Raw genomic sequence first — 24,856 nt, forward strand, 5'->3', positions numbered from 1 at the left:
CAACTTCTGGTTTGCTCCCCAGATGCTTTAGCAGCCGTAGCTGTGCTGATCTGAAACCAGGAGCCAGGAGCTTCCTCCAGATCTCCCACACGGGTGCAGGGGCCCAAGGACTTGGGCCATCTTGCAGTGCTTTCCCAGGCCATAGCAGAGAGCAGGATGGGAAGTAGAGCAGCTGGGACTTGAACTGGCACCCATATGGGATGCCGGCACTGCAAGCAGAAGCTTTACCTGCTACATCACAGTGCCAGCCCCGAATACATTTTAAATGGTTGTATTCACAGGTGCTAAGGAGTGACAAGGATGGGAGGGGAATGCTATGAAGTATCCTTGTTTTGATTAAAATAGTCTGTATCTGGTATGTATCAGTGTGGTACATGTGATACTGGACAGAAATTTGGCAAAGGTACCTAGACTTTCTCTAGGTACTTCAGAATGATTTTTTTCTAATTTGTAGTTTATAATAGGTAGTATAATCAGGGGCTCATCTTCTAAACATTATATAGAAGCATAGAATAATTGTCCTCTCCCCGTTCCTCACCTGTTCATTTCTTCTTTCCAGTGAGACCCCCAGGGCCAGTTTTGGAAGATTTCGTTATTCTAAAATTTTATTTATTTATTTATATGAAAGGCAGAGAGACAAAGAGAAATTCCCCATCCATTGGTTCCCACCCCAAATGCCTACAATACGCACATATATATACGTACACACATATATTAATTTATTTGAAAGTTATTCATTCATTTATTTGAAAGTCATCTATACAGAGAGAGGGAGTAACAGAGAAAGAGAGAGAGAGAGACTGGTCTTCCATCTGCTGGTTTACTTCTCAGATGGCATCAGTGGCCAAGGCTGGATCAAGCCCAAGCCAGGAGCTTCATCCGGGTTTCCCATGTGGAAAACCTTTCCTAGGCCACCAGCAGGGAGCTGGAGTAGAAAGGGAACAGTGGGGACTCAAACTGGTGCCAGTATTATAGGTGGTGGTTTTACATGCTACTCCGTGTTGCTGTTCCTGCAGATAAATACTTCATATTCACTGTGTGTGTTATTTTTCTCACCCTCTGGAATATGTACAAGGATTGTTGTCTGTTTAGTTAACTGCTCTGTCCTGAGAGTGTAGAACAGTGCCTGGTGTGAGTAGGTATTCTTTAAGTATTTGCAGAATGAATAGATGTTGGCAGGCTTACCACAGGTATCACTTACTTACATAGACATGATGAGCAATTGTGTGTATATTGTCTGATTGAAAATTGTTCTGATATTTTTAATTACAGAAGGCCTTACGACCAGATATGGGCTATAACACATTAGCCAACTTTCGAATAGAAAAGAAAATCGGTCGTGGACAATTTAGTGAAGTTTATAGAGCAGCCTGTCTCTTGGATGGAGTACCGGTAGCTTTAAAAAAAGTACAGGTAAGATGATTGTAATTTTGTAATTAATGTAAAATTGTACTATGTGAATAATAGATAGTTAATGATAAATAGTGAAAAGTGTTTCCTGAATGATTTGGTAATGATAACCTTCAGTTGAGAATGCTGGGGAAGAATGAACATTATATTTTAAAAGTATGAATTTAGTACAGAGTTGAAACTAAGTTTTAATAAATTTTCATTATTATTATTATTAATTTATTTGAGAGGCAGAAAGAGAAGAGAATGAGCTCACCATCCACTGGTTCATTGCCTCCAATGCCTGAGGCTGAGTCAAGTCAAAGCTGAGAGCCAGAAACACAGTCTTAGGCCTCTGATAATGGTGGCAGAAACCCAGTTATTTGAGCCATCATTACTGCCTCCTAGAGTCTGCACTGGTGGGAAACTGAAGTTAGAAACTGGAGCTGGGACTCAAAACTCAGGCAGTCTGACATAAAACATGAGTGTCTTAACTTCTGGGTTAAATGCCTGCTCCCTAACTTTTTTATTTTATTGATTGATTTATTGATTTGAACGTCAGCCTTAAAGAGAGGAAGGGAGTGAGGGAGAGGGAGAGAAAGAGAGAGAAAGAGAATGAATCTTCCATTTGCTGGTTCAATCCCCTAAAGGCCACACAGCCAGGGCTGGACCAGGCCGAAGCCATGAGCCAGGAGCTCCATCCAGGTCTCCCATGTGAGTGGCAGGGGCCAAAGCAGTTGGGCCATCTTCCACTGCTTTTTCCTGATGTATTAGCAGGGAGCTGGATTGGAAGTAGAGCAGCCAGGTCACAGACTGGTGGCTCATATGGGATGCTGGCATTGAAGGTGCAGCTTTACTCGCTACACCCAACACCATCCCTCCATCCCCCAGCCCCTACTAATTTTTAACATTAATTACAAGCTTTAAAAATTTGGCTGGTCTTTTTACCTACATTCACTGATTGGAGTGATTTTAGAAAAGCTTTCACAACTCAGGAGTATAAGATTTTATATGGTGGGACCGGTGCTGTGGTGCAGTGGGTTAAAGCCCTGGCCTTGAAGCGCTGGCATCCTATATGGGTGCTAGTTCAAGTGTAGGCTGCTCTACTTCTGATCCAGCTCACTGCTAATGTGCCTACGAAGTCAATAGAAGATGGCCCAAGTCCTTGGGCCCCTGTACCCACATGGGAGACCCGGAAGAAGCTCCTGGCTCCTAGCTTCAAATGGGCTCAGATCCAGCTGTTGTGGCCATTTGGGAAGTGAGCCAGCAGATGGAAGATCTCTCTGTCGCTCCCTCTCTGTAGTTCTTTCAAATAAATAAAATAAATCTTAGAAAGATTTTATGTGGTATGTATGTTAAACGATAATAGAGATACTTCATATCCGTAACTAGCTTAAGTAGTAAACATTAAATATATTTTTGAATTGGGTATGTTACTGTTTTCTCTCAGAAATAACCATATCTTGAATTTAGTGTTTAGCATTTCTTTTTCTTTATAGTTTTCCCCTATATCTGTATGAATTTCTGGAGTAAAAGCTTTTTACTTTATCATTTTTAACTTTATATAAACGAAGCATATTTTATTCGTGCATTATCTGTGTGTAATAACTACATGCCAGTGCCTACAGTTAGATTTTTTATATTTGAGCCGTTAATCCATGTTGGTGCATGAGGTCTGACCTTTCCCCTGTCACATGGCACCCAGTTGTTCTTGCGGTCCCTGTGAATGTGGCTTACAGTTGTTCGCTATTATAAACAGTATTTCTATGATATTCTGGTACGTCTTTCCTAGTACACAGTTGCAAGAATTTCTTTTTTGTTTGTGCCTAAGATGGAAATAATGAGCCACAGGGGATGCATGTCTACTACAAGTTAATGCCAAGTTGTTTGGCTTTCTCACCAGCAGCATATAAGAATTGCAGTCATGTCTTTTCCAGTGTACCACATGGAGCCTATGACAACACAATATAGAAGCCAGCACTAGTGTTTATGAAGCAGGTGACTCCTGGAGTGATTATTCCCTTACAAAAGAACTCTGATTCATTTAAAAATGTATTAGATTTCCACTATGTATCTTTGAGAAATGAGGAAAATAATAATAATTAAAAAGTCAGCAGTGAAAACTGTTCCTGCCAGTTTAATATTAAACCCCGTGGCATGGATCGTGTTTTAAATAAAGGTTCACAGAATGGAGACGTTAGTTTGAGCCATTGAGTTGGTGGAATTGGAACTTGAGCCAGGCTATAAATGTGTGACCACATTTTGAAGAGCATTGGAATTTGTACAGTAGGCATGTAAGGATTCACTATAGATTCTCAAGTAGGATAATAATCTTCAAAAGTCATTATTTTCAAAACAAAATTACAAACAATGGTCTGGAGAGAAGATAGCTGTGCACTTGCCCTAAGTGGCCAAGCTTGGAAGATGGATAGATTATACATCTCTCCATCCCTGGGGGCTTCTTAGATCCCTTCTCTACCTTCATACTGATTCTGAATGTGGAAAAAAGGCAATTCAATTCCCCTTGTCAATAGAATTACAAGTAAAGGAAATAATGAAAAAATTTGGAAAGGATGGAAGAGGGAGGAAAAAACCACTCTTCTAGATCCTTTATAGTACCATCGGAATTGTTTCCACTTGACTATACTTTTTTCTTATTGATTGGAAGTTTGAATAGGTATGAATTAATTTGCACACTTGTGTTTCCAATCAGTATTAAATATCTCCCTCCTACTGTCTCCATTTTATACTGTGATGATCATCAGATTGCTGTGGGAAGTTAATGCTTGTCTTTTTGGATTATGCCATTCCTCGCTGCTTTGTTAAATGTTGATATTGTGCATCTTCTAGTTTAAATCTTACTTTATTAATTTATTAAGGCAGAGAGAGCAATATCATTTATCTACTCCCCAAATGCCCACATTGGCTGGGATTGGGCTAGGTCTAAGCTGGGAGCCAGAAACTCAATCCATCTTTCCTAGGTGAATGTCAGAGACTCAAGTCCTTGAGCCTTCACCTGATGCCTCCCAGGGTGTACCCTAGCAGGAAACAGGAGTCAGGAGCAGAGCCAGGGCTTGAACCCAGGTACTCCAATATGGGATGTGGGCACATCAAGTGTCATCTTAACACTCGCCAAATGCCTGCCCCTAAATTTAACTTCCTAATAGAAATGCTATTGTGAAGATACTTTTAGCTTACTCAATTAGGGAACAACGTTTTAAATCTTTATGAGGACGAATATATTTGCATTTCAATCTCCCTGCCTCCCCGAATGCTGATCATTCAGTTCATCCTGCCAGTACTTGTTGATCCCCTGTACCCATTGGTAAGTGTGGGAGGCTCTGGGCGCACCAAGATAAATGGAGTGCTGCTCATGGGTGTCTGATGAGGGTACATGAAAGGCGCCTCTCAGATTGTGAGAGCACCCCGTGCTGGGAGCAGCCTTGAGCACAGGTGTGAGGGAAGGTTGGAACCACCTTGGGGAGCCTTCACAGGTGGCATGAGCTGGGCCTCAAAACTTTAGTCCTTTGTGTTGGAAGATTAGCAAAGAATTATTTTGCTCTTTTACATGAAATCTTGATTATATTAGTCCATTGATTACAGTGATGTAATTGGAATTAATTTTTATTGTAGCAGTCTCATGACATGATAGTATAGTAGTGTGAATTTTGAGTGTCACTGTTTCTTACTTCTCTGACTATTGCTACCCAAATTACTTGATAGTAGGTGAAGTATTTTTTTAAAAAAGATTTATTTGTTTCAAAGGCAGAGTTAGAGAGAGTGAGGGTGGGAGAGATAAAGAGAAAGGTCTTCCATCTGCTGGTTTACTCCCCAAATGGTTGAAATTGCCAGGACTCTGCCAGGCCAGAGCCAGAAGCCTAAAACTCCATCCTAGTCTTTCACATAGGTGGTAGGGGCCAAAGCACTTGGGCCATCTTCATCTGCTTTCCCAGGTGCATCAGCAGGGGGCTGGATCAAAAGTGGAGCAGTTGGGACTTGAACAGGCACTCATATGGGATGTCAGTATTAGGGTCGCAGGTGGCAGCTTAACCCGCTGCACTATAGTGCTGGTCCTTGGTGACGTATTTTGGTACTCATTTACTCATTAATACTTAAATTCTGTATGCTTACTCTGAAGTTATATTCTCAATAACACTGTTTTGCTTTGCAACATCCATTTTCAGGGGTTTTGCTTTTAATTTTTTTTTTTTACTGAAAAGCTAAAAATTTATGTAGTCTTAAAAACAAGCATAAAGTGATAATAAGTTTTGTTCAAATTCACCTTTTTACTTGAGCTGATTTCAAAAGAAACTTCTGGAGAGAAAATATATCTTTTGATGTTTACTGCCCCTCTATAACTACCACTCCCAACTCTCCCACTGCTGCACACCAGCACATTTGCTCTTGTACCTCACTGTGACTGCCAGCCACCATTCTGTAGTCTCCAGACTTTAGATTAAAGATCTGATTTTCCTGTTTTCTTGATTTTTTTTCTGACTCCTTTGTCAGTTATTTGAGCAATTTTTTAAAATAAAGATGTATTTATTTTTTTGGAAAGGCAGTAACAGAAGGAGGGAGAGAGAGAAAGAGATCTTCTGTCCACTGATTAGTGGCTGCAATGGCCAGGGCTTGGTCAGGCAGAAACCAAGAGCCAGAAGCTTCGTTCTTATCTCCCATGTGTGTACTTGGACCATCTTCTGCTGCTTTCCCAGGCAATTATCAGGGAACTGGATCAGAAGTGGAGCAGCTGGTGTTTGGACCAGTACCCATACAGGATGCCGGTGTTGTAGGTGGCAGCTTAACCCATCGTTCCACCATGCTGGCCTGCTTAAGAAAATTTTGAAGTAGGTGCCCCCACATTGCTATATCCCCATTGTCCCACCCCTGACTCATCTCCAGTGTTTATTTACTTATGTCCCTTCACGTGAGCTCATGGCTCCAGGTCCTATAGGAGAGAAGAACTCAGGTTCTTTCTTGTGGTGCTGCTGGAGGGAGGGTACTTTTCTTTAGTAGCAATACTCCTGTACTTCCCACTGGAATAGATTCCGAGAGAGAAGAATCCTGAACCGCTGGCTGTTTGAAGCCTCAGGCACAGCCCCTGTTCCCCGCAGCTGCTGCTCCTCCATGCTCAGTAACCCAGGCTGCCTCCTCTCTTCTCTTTTTTATTTTTGTTATTATTTTTAAAATCTTTTAAATGGCCTAAGCGGCACCAATTGGAAGCCAGGAGCCAGGAGTTTCCTCTAGGTCTCCCACGTGGGTTCAGGGGCCCAAGGACTGCTTTCCCAGGCCATAGCAGACAGTTGGATCGGAAGTGGAGCAGCCGGGTCTCTAGCTGGCGCCCATATGGGATGCTGGCGCTTCAGGCCAGGACATTAACCCACTGCGCCACAGTGCCAGCCCCACCAGTCTTCTCTTAACTCCTGCTCTCCTGTCTGTGCTAAGACTGCTTGACCAGTTGCCCTGTTCCTCCCCACTGGGCCTGCCTTCTCTGACTGTACACATCACTCACTTACATTCTTCCTGCTCTCTGTAGAACCTCCTGCCTCAGTACCCACATCTTCTCCGAATTGCCTGATTGTACCATCTTAGTTTTTGTACCTCTCTGGGTGTCCCCTTTTATATTCCTGTCAGTGGATTCTCTTTTTCCTACTTTTGGAGTATCTCTCACAGTTACACTTTTGGATTTCTTTGCGTCTTCCATACCCACATTCTCACTCACAGCTACCGATGTACCTCAGTAGGGTGGCTTTTTATGGCGTGGCCCCAGCCCTGACCAAGCTTTGCTAACTTTCAAGTCCTCACAAAATCTGAACAAAGCGTAAGTTTCACAATAATTTTTCAAATATTAAGGAAGCCTACCGAGCAGCACTTACTGATGGATTGGAACTATCCATAACTATCTATGAGTTTGTTGAGTTAAGAGGCATCTCAGAAAGGCTTTTTAATGGTCAGGAAATAATTATAGGCACAAATAGTTATCTAGTTTCATACTCTCATTTGCCACAGCTTTAAAAAGTCTGTGAGAAAGAAACTGAGTCCTGTGTTCTAAATTCTAGTTCAGAGGTATTATGCATTAGGATGAGAGAAGGTGACAGAAAGTATATCACAGGACTGGGTTATTAGGAGCAAAGTTTCTGGCACCAGGATAGAACTCTTCTTGGGCTCATGTTTTTTTTTTTTTTTTTTTAAACATTTATTTACTTATTTATTTGAAAGAATTACAGAGAGTGGGAGAAAGGGAGTGAGGGGGGGGGGGGGAGAGGGAGAGAGAGAGAGACAAAGAGAGAGAGAGATCTTCATCTGCTGATTCACTCAAATGGCCACAACAGCAAGGGCTGGGCCAGGCCAAAGCCAGGAGCTTCATCTGGATCTCCCATGTAGGTGGCAGGATCCCAAGCGCTTGGGCCATTTTTTTGCTGCTTTCCCTTTAGCAGGGAGCTGGATCAGAAGGGGAGTTGCGCCGGCGCCGCGGCTCACTAGGCTAATCCTCCGCCTTGCGGCGCCGGCACACCGGGTTCTAGTCCCGGTCGGGGCACCGATCCTGTCCCGGTTGCCCCTCTTCCAGGCCAGCTCTCTGCTGTGGTCAGGGAGTGCAGTGGAGGATGACCCAAGTGCTTGGGCCCTGCACCCCATGGGAGACCAGGAGAAGCCCCTGGCTCCTGCCATTGGATCAGCGCGGTGCGCCGGCCGCAGCGCGCTACCGCGGCGGCCATTGGAGGGTGAACCAACGGCAAAAGGAAGACCTTTCTCTCTCTCTCTCTCTCACTGTCCACTCTGCCTGTCAAAAATTTAAAAAAAAAAAAAAAAAGAAGGGGAGTTGCCAGGCCTCAAACCAGCGACCATATAGCATGCATGGGTTGCAGGCAGTGACTTTACCTGCTATACTGCAGCACCACTGGCCTGACCTTGCTTAGCCTTTGTGTTTAGGCAGAGACCGGCTAGTAGTGGACTTTAATTCTTTGGAGATTATTTTGCTCACTGAATGTAATTTCTATCTAGACAGGCCCCCAGCCTTAAATGGTAAGGCTTGCACGATACATGGTTAAGATTTCCACATATGTGAGGTTTATTTAAAATGAAAGATGCCAGGTTTGAGTGTACATATTTTAAGTCCTTTCTTTGCTTATATTTTAAGTGATTTTTCTTCTAGCAGTTTGACATATGCCTTTTTACGGACATTTCTATTAACTAACTGTAAGGTCTCTCCTTTTTTAAGACACCTAGTGTGAACCTTTTCGGCTTCATTAGTTGTGAGTAATTCTGGCACAACCTGCAAGTGTCAGAAGAAAACTTTTAGAGTGATTCAGAGAATACCAAGAATATATTAGCCAATGCTTGCTAACATAACTTTGCTCTTACCAAGTGTAAAAAATCCAAAAAAACTTTGTTAGAGCTGAAAAAGATGACTTCTGAAGATTTGCTTATCAATATTTTATGAAAAAGATATTTACAAATCCAGATTCTCCACTAACCCCATACATATTGCCTTTTTTTTTTAACTCATGAAATCACCAGACAGCTTTGAATCTATGTCTGGGAATGACTTAATCTAAAAATTCAGTGCTTGCTTTCATCTTGATTTGTTGGCTTAGAGAAAAAGAAAGGATCCAATTTCTAGTTACATATAATTGGTTCAGATGTTAAATTTTGCTGTAAATATGCCTGTAATGCTTATTTCTCCTAGTGTTTGAGAACCAACCTTTGATACTATGAAACTTAACTTAAAATTCAAGTTAATTTATAATTCTCAATTAATTATAAACTGAGTGAAAGAGACATTTCTGTATAGCATGTTTCTATCTTGATGTTTCATGTATGCTAAAGGTTTCCTAAAGCTCTCAAATACATCTTTACATGTCACTTACGCTTGCTTTTTTTTGCCCATCAGTGATTACTGGAAGATTTAATTAGCATGTGTCTCCAAGTTCATGGTTTTCTTCACTTTAATTACTAGTGCCACATTATCCTTTTTATGTCTCCTAAAATTTTTTTTCAGGAATTCCTTCAAAAATATAAGATACTTAGAATTGTGTGCTTCCCAGCATATTGAGTTACCTCAAGTCCCTTGTGACTAGCAGTTCCCAAGAATAGTGTCAGCATTCATGATTTGACTAGAATTTATTAATTCTCTTGCCATTTTGATTCTGAAGTGCAAGTCTGTGTCAACGTCAAATTAAAATTTTTCTGTATATATTACTGTTTGTTATTATTTAGTGTGTTATTGAGCAGCATAATTTTTCTGATGTCATTTTGCAGTTTGGGGGAATGAATGACTTTTCTGTATAGAATTTGCTAAATGTAAAGCTTGTTCCTTTATTTAAAAAAAAAAAAGTATTTATTTGAAAGGCAGAGAGACACACATTTAGACAGACAAAGAGAGGGAGATCTCCCATCTGGTGGTTCACTCCCCAAATGTTATTCCCCTGGCAACAACCAGGGCTGGGCCAAGTCAAAGTTAGGAGCCAGGATCTCCTTCTGGGTCTCCCACGTGGATGGCTGCCTTCCACAGTCTACACTCGCAGGAAGCTGGAATTGGGAGTGGAGCCAGGAATCAAGGCCAGACACTGTGGTATAGGGTGTGGGTGTCCCAAGCAGCATTTTAATTGCTATGCCAGATACCCACTTGAAGCTTATTCCTTTAAATAAGGAATTTTGATTTTTACTTGTTTTCACTAAAAATCTTTCTGAATAGTATTATGGTTTACTGCTTGTATAAATCAAGTATTGGGAGCTCTGCCAGCCACCGTACACCACTCCACCCGCTGTTGAAGTTCTCATAGCACTTGTACAAGTAGTACTTCAGTACACTGTAAGATAATTTTCTGTGTGCCAGTCTTCATTCTGCACCTAATGGCGTGAATTGTTATGGACTGCAAGCTTGTTTTCTTACTTGTATCTGTAAAATCTAATAATTAGATGATCTTCTTTGTAGTTGGTAGCAAACATGGGCATGAATGGTGGAAGCTTGTCTATAGCTAGGCTCAGGTTATTCGTGTCAATCATGCATGTGAAGAGTAAAGCTATCATGTTCTTGAAGGGCATTTTGGTATATAAGGTTTCTCCTTCCTTCAGGAAGTAGGATCATGCTATTTGTGCTTTGATGGTGGTAGCTTTTGTTTTATTTTTTATTCCTACTATTGGTGTCCTTGTATAGCTTACCTATTATTTCACTTTGCCAAAGTTTGATATTTAACAGGGCTTCGTGTTTGCCAAAAATATCTTACTAGACATTTTATGTGCACTCCGTGATGACTTGACATCATAGTCCAGTTCTCTTTTTCCTTTTCTTTCCTTCCTGCTCGCTTCCTTTCTGAAATTATGGCAATTAGCACAGGTTCACTGTAGTTAAGATACTAATTTAAAATTACTATTAACGGAGAAAATAAAAGTTACTATTTCTTTTTTTTTTTTTTTCAATTTTTTGACAGGCAGAGTGGACAGTGAGAGAGAGAGATAGAGAGAAAGGTCTTCCTTTTTGCCGTTGGTTCACCCTCCAATGGCCGCTGTGGTAGGCGCGCTGCTGCCGGCACACCGCGCTGATCCGATGGCAGGAGCCAGGTGCTTCTCCTGGTCTCCCATGGGGTGCAGGGCCCAAGCACTTGGGCCATCCTCCACTGCACTCCCTGGCCACAGCAGAGAGCTGGCCTGGAAGAGGGGCAACCGGGACAGGATCGGTGCCCCGACTGGGACTAGAACCCGGTGTGCCAGCGCCGCAAGGCGGAGGATTAGCCTATTGAGCCGCGGTGCCGGCCAGAAGTTACTATTTCTAATACACGCACCAGCAAACACATTTCCTTTTCTGTTGTTTAATTTGAGAAAATTTGATGTCAACTAGATTGTCTGTTTTTATGAACCATTAACTAAAATATGATTATGTATTTTTCCAAACCACAGGAGTGTGCAATACTCATTTTGCATTAAAACTTATAAAACATAAAGTCAGTACTTGAAGTTTTCATTAGAAACAGTAGAACCAAAATAATTTAAGACTATAATGAAATATAAAAAGCATTTTGCTATAATGTTAGATGACAAAGCATATATATCAGTTTACATGCTACTGCTGTTTTCACTAGTTAAAAAACACAGGCATTTGTACAAGAACTAGAAGGAGGTGCTGAACACAAAAGCCAGGGGCAATGAGTTTGTAGATTTTATTTTTGTTTTAAAATTTATTTAATGTCTTCACTGATTTTTCATTTTTTAAGGAAAAATTAGAAATATACATTTTTAGATGTTAGGAATGATATCCAGCAAATGTTACATCTCATAAGATGTAATTTTACATTCGTATTTACCTTTAAATATAATTATTTTCTATAATTCTTTCAAGTTTCATCTCTAATGTTACCTCCTGCCCATATGGGAGTCCTTTCTTTAGGTTTCTGATATCATACTTTGCACACATTACACTTTAGTACTTACTAGTTAGTTGTGTATACATCAGACTTCATGACAGCCAGGGCCGATGGAGAAAACACAGGTTGAAGTCCTGGTCTGTCACTCGTTTTGTGACCATAGCATGTTAGAAAGACAGTGAGCTTCTGTCCTCATCCGTAATTTGGAGCCGGTACTACCTATTTTACACAAACGGTGAAGATTATCTCAGCTTGTATAAAGAGGCCGGTACTGTGATAATTATCAGTAATTCCACCCCTAATTTAAAAGACTTGAGTGTACCACTTTGCAGTTACGCATCTACTTTTCCTGGAACAAACTGGCTGTGTGAGTCAGAAAGACTTGATCAAGTTAAGTAAAAATGTCAGCTTTACAAATCTGTAATGTGACTAGAGTATTAAAAACTTGGTAGTGTTGACTGCAGTAGCTAAGTTACTGCTTTTTTACTTTTTAATGTGTTTTACACAGATTTAGAACCTTGAAAGTTTTCTTTGTTTTTAGAGACCCCTGACATCTTTTGATTGTATTATTAATTTTCATATTTTTCACATTAGATTTATAATGTTCAACCGTTTCTTCCTTATTTTCTCCAAGGAAGATTTTAAAACTTTTTTTCCCCCTAAAATACCTGCCCCATGAAATTTTAACGCTAGGTACATAGTATATCTGTTTCTTTATGGTCCGTGTTTCTGTTCTTTATACTTAGAAAAAGAGAAGAAGCAGTTTTCATCCTTTGGAGAGATATTACCCTGCCAAGAGTCCATACCTGAGATGTTTTAGATTTAAGATTGATGGCTCAGAGCTTAGGTTGTAGTTGAATAATTCTGAGCATACCTTCTGATGTTCTGTTGATGAGGTGTGTGACCTTTTGTCAGTCTGTTAAGCTTTCTTTTAGTTTTTATGTTTTAAAATGTATTTGAGGTACAGAGACAGAGAATGAGAGAGAGACAGAGAGTACAAGCTGGGAACTCAATCTGGGTCTCCTGTGTGGGTGGCAGGTGCCCAAATACTTGAGCCATCACGTACTGCCTCCCAAAGTATGCATTAGCATGCAGCTGGAATCAGGCGTCGAACTGTGACGTAAACCCATGCATCTCAATATGGAATGGGATGCAGGAGTCCCAACTGGTGTCTTTACTGCTCTGCCAAATACTCACCCCTCTGTTAAACTTTCTAAACTTCCTTGTCCTCATCTGTAAAATGGGAATACCAATCTCATCCTCATATGGACTAAGTAAAAATTAGATGAGGTAGTTCATTTAATATATATTAATAAATAAATACATTTAATATATATTAATGGTTCAATGCATATTGACTGTTATTGGTCAAAACCTCTATTTTGTTGATTTAAACTTAAGAATGAGAGTCAAGAGATATGTAGCTATTCTCTTTCTTTTTTTTTTTTTTTTTTTCTTTTTGACAGGCAGAGCGGACAGTGAGAGAGAGAGACAGAGACAAAGGTCTTCCTTTGCCGTTGGTTCACCCTCCAATGGCCGCCGCGGTTGGCGCGCTGCGGCCGGCGCACCGCGCTGATCCGATGGCAGGAGCCAGGTGCTTCTCCTGGTCTCCCATGGGGTGCAGGGCCCAAGCACTTGGGCCATCCTCCACTGCACTCCCGGGCCACAGCAGAGAGCTGGCCTGGAAGAGGGGCAACCGGGACAGAATCCGGTGCCCGGACCGGGACTAGAACCCGGTGTGCCGGCGCCGCAAGGCGGAGGATTAGCCTAGTGAGCCGCGGCGCCGGCCTCTCTTTCTATTTTTAATACTGATTACACTGGAGGGAAAAATGTCAGGTTTAGTGGTAATATGAAATGAAATACCTATTGGTCACCACAGTAACAAAAAGTTAGCAAGGCAGAAAACATACTTGTATATATATGATTATATAGAGAGCATTATAACGAATTGATATGGCTTGAATCATAAATAATTTTATTAAATAATTCTGGATTCTATTTTCAGATATTTGATTTGATGGATGCCAAAGCACGTGCTGATTGCATCAAGGAAATAGACCTCCTTAAGGTAAATAATGAACTACTGGCTATTTCAAACATTGCTGAACATATAAATGACGGTGATTTACTAAAATGCCACACTGAAATGCAAAAGGACTTGACAGACTTGTGCCACACCAATTTCAAGTAACATTATGTAAGTTTGAATTTCAACACATTGAGGAATGTAATTGCCTTTGGGATTCATTGTAAAATAAGTATAACACTCTTATCTATTTCAGACTAGGAAGTATATAAAAGGGGCACAAAACTTTGAAGAAGAAAAGTTTTTTTTTGAAGACTGCCTTTTTTTTTTTAAGGTTTATTTATTTATTTGAAAGTCAGAGTTACACAGAGAGAGAAGGAGAGGCAGAGAGAGAAAGAGTTCTTCCATCCGCTGGTTCACTCCCCAATTGGCCACAATGGCCAGAGCTGTGCCGATCCAAAGCTAGGAGCCGGGAACTTCTTCCAGGTCTCCCTCACAGGTGCAGGGGTCCAAGGACTTGGGCCATCTTCTACTGCTTTTCCAGGCCACAGCAGCGAGCTGGATTGGAAGTAGAACAGCCGGGTCTCAAACCGGTGCCCATATGGGATGGTGGCACTGCAGGCAGCGGCTTTGGCCGTTATGCCACAGTGCTGGCCCCAGAAGCCTGCATTTTTTTGAAATTAAGTTTTAGTTATTTATTTGAAAGGCAGAATGATGGGTTAGAAGGTGCGGGGAGGAGAGAGCAAGATGGAAAGAGATCTTCCATTCTCTCTAAATGGCCACAACAGCAGGGGATGGGCCAGGCTGAAACCAAGAGCCAGAAACTCCATCCGGATCTCCCACGTGGGTGACAGGGACTCAAGTATCTGGGCCACCATTTGCTTCTTCTCTCAGGCGCGTTGGCAGGAAACTGGATTGGAAACAGAGCTGGGACCTGATCCAGGCGTTCCGAAATGAGGTGCATGCGTCACAAGCCGGGAGTTAACCCACTCTGCCACAATGCCCACCCCAGGAAACTGTTGACCACCCCGACCAGACCTTTAAAGATTTAAGGAAATTGGAAGATTAAGGAATATAAAGGCATATATCAGTATTATATTAAAATGTGTTGCACTGAGAATGTGGGCTAATTTAGATGGTTCATATACTTTTCATAATATTTCTGAATAATTTTTCTAGATATACAAAGTGGATATGAAATATATGTCAGGAATTGTTCTTTTAGTTTCTCATCCACTTAAGAACATGACTGAGACTCCATTTATCTCTATGGCTTCTTTACTGAAGCTTCTGTAGGCAAATGCTGTGGCTTACGTTACCTTTTTAATTTTTAGGTTGGACTAGGGTATCTTATGCAGCCTAAAGTGAATCAGATTTATTGAAAAAGATAAAAGTTCAAAAGTACACATGAAGTAACTAGTTTAAATATATATTAACTTTTGTTATAGAAAGAACATATCGGGGCCAGTGTTGTAGTGCAGCAGGTTAAGCTGCTGCCAGCCTCCCTTTTGAGGTCTGGTTCAAGTCCTGATTGCTCTACTTCTGATCCAGCTCCCTGCTAATGCACCTGGGAAGATGGCCCAAGTACTTGGGACCCTGCCCCCACGTGGGAGACCTGGATAGAGTTATGGGCTCCTGGCTTTGGCCTAGGCCATACCTAATTGATGTAGCCATTTGAAGGGTGAACCACTGGTATAAGGTCTCTCTGTGTCTCTCCCTGTATCTCCGTAATTCTGACTTTCAAATAATCTTTAAAAAATATGACTAGTGCAAATGAGGAAATTATTTTTAAAAATGCAATAACATTGGTATAGTAAATATAGAGATGAAGCTTTAAATGGAAAGTAGAGAAGAAAGTCACTTATAATTCTTGAATAATTTTCATTGAGAAAGTATATGTAACTGTGTATAGAGCAATGCATATATTTTTACAGATGGAATTTTTTTAGGAATGATTTTACAAATCAACTCACACAGATAAGTTCTGTATATTTATATTGTTTGATATAAAAGTAATATTAACATACTGTAGAGTAGATACTGTTTCTTTTTTGGTGGGGACTGAAATTATACCAAGACCAGTCTTCAAATTGAAGTAAAAGGGATATTTCATTTACCATTGATTGTCCTCAACTGACAGTTCTCATTTTAGCAGTTAGTGATTTAATTCTGCCTTTTACTTATTGCATTTATTTATGTTTACTGGGCATAGCAATACTTTTAAAAATCTTAAATGCCTACTTTATTATTTATAGTAAATATTAAAATTAATTGATAAGTAGTTTTACTGTAAGTAATTAATTAAATATATTTCAAAATTCACTACATTAAAGAAAAACACTATATACTGTCATAATATTTCTTTAAGTTGGAAATACAGTCAAGTTTATTTAAAATTACAGAACTTAAGTGACTCTTGGGAGTTTACAATAAAAAACTTTCTGATGCCTGTTTTGTTTTTTTTCCCTCAGCAACTCAACCATCCAAATGTAATTAAATATTATGCATCATTTATTGAAGATAATGAGTTAAATATAGTTTTGGAATTAGCAGATGCTGGTGATCTATCCAGAATGATAAAGGTAAGTTTTTTTTTTTTTCGTAAAGTCATTATAAAGTTGGCTTTTTTCCTTCTAGGACATGTAAAGGACTTCAGAGGCCTCAGTGCCTAGCTTGTGGTAGCTGCATAATAACTCGTAGGTGACAGTGATGATGGTGAAGGTACTTTACCTGGTGATGATCACACTGGCCAACTTAACTATTTGAACACTCCAAGTAGGAAATCGCCTATATGCTGGTCTTCTGTAAGCTCAGGTTACAATTCTGTGGATTGATGTCTCTGAGCAGACCATTCTTGCTCCCCTGTCTGTGGACATCAGGAAAAGGAGGGAGAAAGAGGCTTCAAAAACAGCGCCACCTGTTCTGAGAGAGGCCCTTCCCACGAGAAAGGAAGCTTTGCAGTTAGTTCATGGACATCAGCCCTTGAACTTGACTGCTTAAAAAATGTTTAACTTCCTGTTCTAAGGACATAGTAACTGAGTTAAAGCTCAGCTACAAGTAAAAGAAATCCCTAAATAACAGAGTCTTAAAAATTGTCTTTGGGCAAGTAACTTCTCTATGTGACATTTTCTTAAAAACACAGTCAATAATAGAGCCAGTGTCACTGGTTTGTTGTAATGATTGCACTGATCGGTGTTTATTAAGAGCTTAGAACAGTGCCACGTACGTTGCTAAGTAAATAGGAGCTGCTGCTGTTAGCATTTACAGTCCTTACATTTGCTTTTGTCCCATAAAAATCTGGGGCTAATATGGTGACTGACCTGTCAAATCTGATCTCATGTCACTGTTGGCTTGCTGGTTATCTTTTAAAACACATTCCTGATTGCTGCCTGCCATACAGCATTGTCTGCTTCATCCCTTTGACCAGTATGTAGTTTCATGGACATACCTAGCTGCAAAGAAGCTGCTGGAAGAAACAGTCTTTGTTATCACTGTGGAAGACAAATTGAACAACGTGAATAAACAAGAAAAGCAAAGACTATTCTGAGCTTGCTATAGCAAGGGAGTTAGTCACTGTCACTTGGGCTGTCTCGACCAAGACTTAAGGCAGCTGGGGGAGTGGAAACTTCATAGAGGAGAAAAAGAAAGGCTCAGGTGACTGGAGGCTATTGTGGAGAAGCTGTGCGCAGGCTAACTAGAAGCAGAACATCCTATGTGTTTGATTGGGGGACTTATTTGGCTTTCTCTGGTTACCTCTAGTTGTAAGCAAGGATAAAATTAGAGAAGCTATAAGTTGTTATTAATCGAGTCTTGGCCATTTGGGGCCAGTGTTACTGAAGTCACTGTTCTGCTTCCTGGGTTGTGTCTGCAGGTAGCAATCTAGCTTACTGCAGGTCTAACATAGAGCAGGCTGGCTTCCTGGGTTGTTTGTTGTAGATAGAGGGTTGGTTTTCTGGGCAGGTTCTGCAGGCTGTGGGTTAAAGTTCAGCTTTTGTATATGGTTTGAGCGTTGTCTGCTTGTACATTCAGTCCCTCAGTAGTTACTGGACTGTAACTTGTTATCTCAGCTATATGAAGTTATAGTAAGGGATTTTAAACAACAATGATAGATGCTTTGCATACATTATCTTACTTAATCATCACAAGGATTCTGAGAGGTAAACTTAATACTTAAGCAAGAGAAGTATCATTGTTAGTAAATGGCAGAGGTGATATTTTTGAAATTAGGTTGATCTGATACAAAAATCCATGTGTTTTTCTTTAGAGGCCTTAAAGGTTTTTGTATCAGAATTACTTTGAAAATGGACTGCAAGTCCTTGTCCTCCCTAGGAAAATGTTGGTGTGCACACAATGTGCATTTCAGTACAGAGCATCCCCATTTTTGATCAAGGTAGTTAAGGACCTGTTTTTTTTTTTTTTTTTTTTTGACAGGCAGAGTGGATAGTGAGAGAGAGAGACAGAGAGAAAGGTCTTCCTTTTTGCCGTTGGTTCACCCTCCAATGGCCGCTGTGGCCGGCGCATCATACTGATCCGAAGCCAGGAGCCAGGTGCTTCTCCTGGTCTCCCATGCGGGTGCAGGGCCCAAGCACTTGGGCCATCCTCCACTGCCTTCCCGGGCCATAGCAGAGAGCTGGCCTGGAAGAGGGGCAACCGGGATAGAATCCGGCGCCCCGACCGGGACTAGAACCCCGTGTGCCGGCGCTGCAAGGCGGAGGATTAGCCTGTTAAGCCACGGCGCCGGCCAAGGACTTGGTCTTGAGTGTGAGTCCACTATCTGCCACTGACCTCTCATGTCACTTACATTCTCTAAGTCTTGGTTTCCTCTTCTGTAAGATGGAGACAGTTTGTGATCACGACACACCACGAAAGGAAGGTAATGTTCTTGTCACAGAGTACTGTCTCTCTGACTCTGGCTAAAAACCCCTGTACGTAGAATCACTTGTAATGAATTATCTGATTGTCAGTCTTAGGGAATTCCCTCCACTAGCCCAGAAAGCCAACCACAAACAAAACATGTCTTTTCAAATTGAGAACAGATAAAAAAATTCTAATCAAAAATTTAAAAAAGAAATGCAAATATCAAATGCAAACTTTTACAAAAACAATTGTCTACCAAATAGATATATCAAAGTAAATGTCCTTTCAAGAGAGTACAACTAATATAAAATTATTTGTCTAATACTTTAGGTATGAGTTACCTGTAGTGGGAAGAAAAAGTGAAAGTCCTCTATCAGTAAGATAAGTTTAGGACAGAGAATTCTGTTTAGCAGTGAGTAGTAACTATTACAGAATAACTATGCCTTCGGAATACACTTGAGCTTTCTAACTGGAATTTGAGGGTGTCTGTCACTTAAAGAACTATTTAGGCCGGGAGGAGGGGTGACAGTTTTTTGAATGATGAATAGCAACTGACTCCTAGTAAGTTCCAAGCTTAGGAACTTATGTAGGAACTTCATCTCTTGGTGGAATACTGAAGTGGTTGCTCCTTAGAGAACTAGAAACACCATTCCTCCTTGTGTCTGACAGACTTGATTGTAGAAGCTTGTAATGATCCTGTCCTTTCTTAAAGGCATTGTTAGCTTTGGCCTTGTTAAGATGTGAGACATTCTGGGTCACCTTCCCTGTGTGCTTTTGGAGCTCTTGTAAAGGTTGAAAATCATATTGTCAAACTTCGGGCTGGTATGGCAATCTCAGCATAATAGCCATAACAGAAAGTCTGACCAAGCAGTTTCACGGGGTAGAATACTAAACATCCTGGTTATAGTTCTTCTTTTTTTTCTACTAGAGCCTAGGACACTTTATCTAGAAATCAAGAATACCATTATAGGCAAATAAAAATAGTTGTTACTCCCCTTAGTACAACATATAGGAAATTTACATTCTGACCAGATTCAGGGAGTGACAGTTCCCCCTGCCTCCATATCTACCACCTCCAAGTGTCTTCCACCATGTGGTGACTCTGTATAATACATAGCCCTTAGTTATTGCAGGGATCCAGATATTCCTTTTAGGCTGGTTATATTTCTCTATGTTGGGTTCTTTTTAAAAGATTATTTGAGTGGTAGAGTTAGAGAGAGAGAGAGAGAGAGAGAGATTCTATCTACTGGTTCACAAGAGAGAGAGAGAGAGAGAGAGATTGATTGATTGGTTGATATTCTATCTACTGGTTCACTCCCCAAATGGCCACAGAGGCTGGACTAGGCCAATCTGAAACCAGGAGCCAGGAGCTTCTTCTGGGTCTCCCACATGGGTGCAGGGCCCCAGTACCTGGGCCATCATCTGCTGCTTTCCCAGGCTTTTAGCAGGGAGCCAGATTGGAAGAGGAGCAGCTGGGATACGAACCAGCACCTGTATGGGAGACTTAGCCTACTATGCCACAATGCTGGCCCCTCTGTATGTCTTTTGCAGTGTGATATTAGGCCTGAAAACAAAAATGGACTTGAAGAAAATAACTTAATAATTTGGGAGGATCTGACATGTGAGATTGCTCTGGGTTCATTCTCAAATAGAATTACTGTTGTAATGAATAGATACATGTTAATAATGTATGTTAATAATGCACACATTTGGGGCTGGCACTGTGGTGTAGTGGGTAAAGCTGCCGCCTGCAGTGCCAGCATCCCATGTGGGTGCTGGTTTGAGCCCTAGCTGCTCCACTTCCAATCCAACTCTCTGTTATGGCCTGGGAAAGCAGTGAAATATGGCTCAAGTCCTTGGGCCCTGCACCTGCATGGGAGACCCAGAAGAAGCTCCTGGCTCCTGGCTTTGGATCTTCCCAGCTCCAGCCATTGTGGCCATTTGGGGAGTGAACCAGATGATGAAAGACTTTCTCTCTCTCTCTCTCTGACTCTGACTCTCTGTAACTCTAACTTTCAAATAAATTAAATCTTTTTAAAAATAAAAATATAATACACATAGTTATGGTTTTCTCTGCATTTAATGTAAGCTTTGTGTTTATTTTTTAAATCTAAAAAGAAAGACTTTCTTGTTTTATATTAGCTTTCTGAAGTAATGGAAGTCCTTTTCTTTTCTCCCTTTTTCCCCGTGTCCCAAGATAGTTGCTAACTTTATGTGCATAAAACTTCCCGAACTTTATTTGCTACCTTTATCCACATACACACTTAACTATAAAAATACACGTATCTGTATGACTTTTCAGATACATAATTTGTTGCTTTATTAATAGTGGTATTAGTTTCATTTGTTTAAAAAGATTTTATTTATTTATTTGAGAGGTAGAGTTACAGACAGTGAAAGGGAGAGACAGAGAGAAAGGTCCTCCATCCACTGGTCACTCCCTAAATGGCCCTAATGGCCAGAGCTAAGCTGATCTGAAGCCAGGAGCCAGGAAATTCCCCTGGTCCCCAGTGCAGGTGCAGGTCCCAAGCACTTGGGCCGTCTTTTGCTTCCTTCCCAGGCCATAACAGAAGGCTGGATGGGAAGAGGAGCAGCCAGGACTCAAACTGACATCCATATGGGATGCTGGTGCCACCGGCAGAGGATTAACCTACTGTGCCAAGCACTGGCCCCTAGTTTCATTTTTACTCTTTCAAATCCTTCTATGTATCCATGAAACTGTATCTATATATACTTTATTCTGTTACATGGATTCATATAAATAATATTCCTGAGCAATAAGGTGTGACCATTTTAAATTATAGACACTATCAAATTACTCTTTCAAATAGTTATACTGATTTGTAGCTTTTTAAGGAAAATAGATATGTATTTCATTTGTTGGGCAGTTACAATGTGCCCGCACATGGTTTATGCTTTCTTGTAACTCTGTTTAGTAGGAGAGAGAAATTTCACTTATACTTGTAGAAAATCATGTGTAACTGCAGTTGTAGTAAGTTATACAAAGGAGAAGTGCGGGTCCCAGTGAATGTTTATAATAGGACAATTGAAAGTAGAATGGGAACTTCTGATAGCAATCAAAGGATTGTAGCAGTGGTACTGTATGACCTTGGAGTGGCACTTAATTTTAATTACTGAGCTCCAGTTTCCATATCCATGCAATTGGGTTAACAATATCTGTTTTATAGTGTTGGTATAAGGATTAATTAATGAATATGTATTTTATGCATGTTTACATATTTATATATAATTTTTGTGTGTTCGTATATACTTGTTTGTATGTTTTTATATACTTGTACTTATTTTTAGACTTGTATCTGTACACACATCTATATGAATATGATATTTGATAGATACTCAGGTTTTCTTGTTCCATTTAAATCTCTGCTCCCCACTCTTCCTCTGCTCTCTTTACACTGTACAAAATTTACCCTTCTTTCCACTTCAAAGAGACCTCATGCCCCTCCTTTCCCAGAGGAAATGATGTCATCATCAGAAAGGAATGCCCTCACCTGCCTGTGGCTGAAGCCACTAGTCCAGCACGCACCAGTTACTATTCTCCCCTTTCTCCTGCTGCCATAGTCTTAGGACCTGTGAGAATGGCTGTATGTTCTTCCACCTAGCTTACCTCTCCTCTCTCTGCTTGTGTTCTCAGAAACATTACCCCTCACGATCATCTGTCCTTAGTCCTGTGTCATAATCCTGCATTTTCTAGATCCCTTAGTTGGTTCAGCGTGTTCAGCTTCTGTTAGCTGAAACATCTACATGTGCACACGTGCATGCACTGTGTCTTTCATTCATTCATTTTTTTTTTTTTGACAGGTAGAGTTATAGGCAATGAGAGAGAGACAGAGAGAAAGGTCTTCCTTCTGTTGGTTCAGCCCCAAAATGGCCGCAATGGCTGGTGCTGGGCCAATTTGAAGCCAGGAGCCAGGTGCTTCTTCCTGGTCTCCCATGCAGGTGCAGGGCTCAAGCACTTTGGCTATCCTCCACTGCACTCCCGGGCCACAGTAGAGAGCTGGACTAGAAGAGGAGCAGCGGGACTAGAACCAGGCACCCATATGGGATGCCAGTGCTGCCGCCGGAGGATTAACCAAGTGAGCCACGGCGCCGGCCCATTCATTCTTTTAAGAAACTTCTCTTCTAGGGAGGAGTATAGAATGATAAGCAAATTGAATATATGATTTGCCAGATGTTGATAACTGAAGTGGAGAAAATAAAGAAGGCAGTAAGGAGTTTGGAGAGGGGTGTTCCTATTTTAAATAAGATGCTCTGTGAAGGCCCTCCTTATAAAGTCTTACCACCCTCACATCTGTCTGCCTGCCTTTTCCTTCAGTTACTGCCCTGATTCTTTTTCTCCTTCAGTCAGATACTACCTCCTGATCCTGTTTGTAGCATATCACCAGACATGGAGTCCAGGGGACTTCCTTCAGTCCTTGTCCTGTGTGATCTCTCAGTGGCACCCAGCATGCACCTAAAGAATTCCTCCACCACCCTGAGTCCCAGAGCGTCTTGGTTTTGTTCTTGCTTCTCTGGAAATGCTCATTTAAAAAAAAAAAAAAAAAAAGATTTATTTATTTATTTATTTGAAAGGCAGTTTCAAAGAAAGAGAAGGAGGGACAAAGAGATCTCGAGTCTGCTGTTTCACTCCCAAAATGGCCACAATGGCCAGGGCTGGGCCAGGCCAAAACCAGGATACTAGAACACCATCCTGGTCTCCCATGTGAGTGGCAATGGCCCAGGCACTTGGGTTATCTTCTTCTGCCTTCCCAGGTGCATTAGCAGGGAGCTATATGGGAAGTGGATGTCAGTGGCTCATTGTTAACTGTGTCATCCTCTTCATCGCCTTTGGGTGGTGCAGTTTTGTGTCAGTCCTGGTCTTTTTGTGTTGTTGCTTTGTATTTAACCTTGTAGGTAATCTCAGTCTTGGTTGTGAATTCAGTTACTGTCTAAGCTCTTGGGTTAACTTGGGTTAATTTTTAATTTTTAGCATGAGCTAATTTTGAATTTTGAATCCGTGTAGCTCAGCAACAAATGAGTGATCCTTAGACCACCCCCTCCCATGCTCCCTGCCTCAGGGCTCAGCGCCGGTCTATCCAGTTGCACAGGCTGGAGAACCAGACTCTTCTTTGATGCTTCTCTCTCCCATTTCAGTGTCTGACCAAGTTCTCTTTATCTTTTCTTCTAAATACCTTTCAAAGGTCTCCCTCCAGCTCCATTTCCATTTCTCTCCCTAACCTCTTGGCTGCAGAGTGAGACCTTTTTAACTCCACCCAGCATCAGCCTGTTTTCTCCCACGCTGGTCCTCCATCAGCCTTGAAGAGAAGGGAGAGGTGAGAAAGGAGGTGTCAGCCCTCCTTCAGATCCTCCCTGGTTTCCCAGTGCAGTCGAGACAATGTCACACGGGATTTACCAAGCTTTGTGTGGTGCGTGAGAACACCTCCCCAAGGAAGGGGCTTGGGTCTGTTTCATGTACCCTCATCCCAGCACCAGCACTGGGCTTGTCACAGAGTGGGTGTTCAGCTGGCAGTCAGGCCCCTCTTTCTCTCTTGTGCTCCAGCGCGTTGACTTTCAGCGCCTTGGATGTGTTCTCTTTTCTGCCTTTCTCAGGGCATTCGTGTGTGTAGTTATGTCTGCCCACGCTCTTCTCTGTTCTTGGCCAAATTTATATCTATTTATCCTTTAGCTCATCACTTGGACACCACGTTTTCTTCTTCTTCTTCTTTTTTTTTTTTGACAGGCAGAGTGGATAGTGAGAGAGAGACAGAGAGAAAGGTCTTCCTTTTTGCCATTGGTTCACCCTCCAATGGCCGCTGCGGCCGGCACATTGTGCTGATCCGAAGCCAGGAGCCAGGCGCTTCTCCCGGTCTCCCATGCGGGTACAGGGCCCAAGCACTTGGGCCATCCTCCACTGCCTTCCTGGGCCATAGCAGAGAGCTGGCCTGGAAGAGGGGCAACCGGGACAGAATCCGGCACCCCAACCGGGACTAGAACCCGGTGTGCCGGCGCCACAAGGTGGAGGATTAGCCTGTTAAGCCACGGCGCCAGCCGGACACCACGTTTTCAAGCATTTTCCATGACTCATAGGCTGTTGTATACTACAGATATTATCCCAGTGCCCTTCTTTCATGCCACGCAGTTGTATTCTCATGTCATTATTTGTGTGATTGTTTTATTGGTGTTCACATTTCTCATCAGACTCAGTACCCTGCTGGAGACAGGGATT

The 24,856-nt window shown here is 41.5% G+C and overlaps 1 protein-coding gene across 2 annotated transcripts in view; it reads left to right on the top strand.

Moving 5' to 3' along the window:
• Positions 1 to 24,856, top strand: part of NEK7 (NIMA related kinase 7) — a 153,345-nt gene that overhangs the window by 79,671 nt on the left and 48,818 nt on the right. For both annotated transcript variants that reach the window (XM_062211552.1, XM_062211553.1), the window contains exons 3-5: positions 1,273 to 1,413; positions 13,753 to 13,815; positions 16,245 to 16,355. In XM_062211552.1, coding sequence (XP_062067536.1) covers positions 1,273 to 1,413; positions 13,753 to 13,815; positions 16,245 to 16,355 — 315 coding nt within the window. The remainder of the gene's footprint in view (positions 1 to 1,272; positions 1,414 to 13,752; positions 13,816 to 16,244; positions 16,356 to 24,856) is intronic.

The sequence above is a fragment of the Lepus europaeus genome, chromosome 14, assembly GCF_033115175.1.
Source record: "Lepus europaeus isolate LE1 chromosome 14, mLepTim1.pri, whole genome shotgun sequence".
Taxonomy (NCBI): domain Eukaryota; kingdom Metazoa; phylum Chordata; class Mammalia; order Lagomorpha; family Leporidae; genus Lepus; species Lepus europaeus.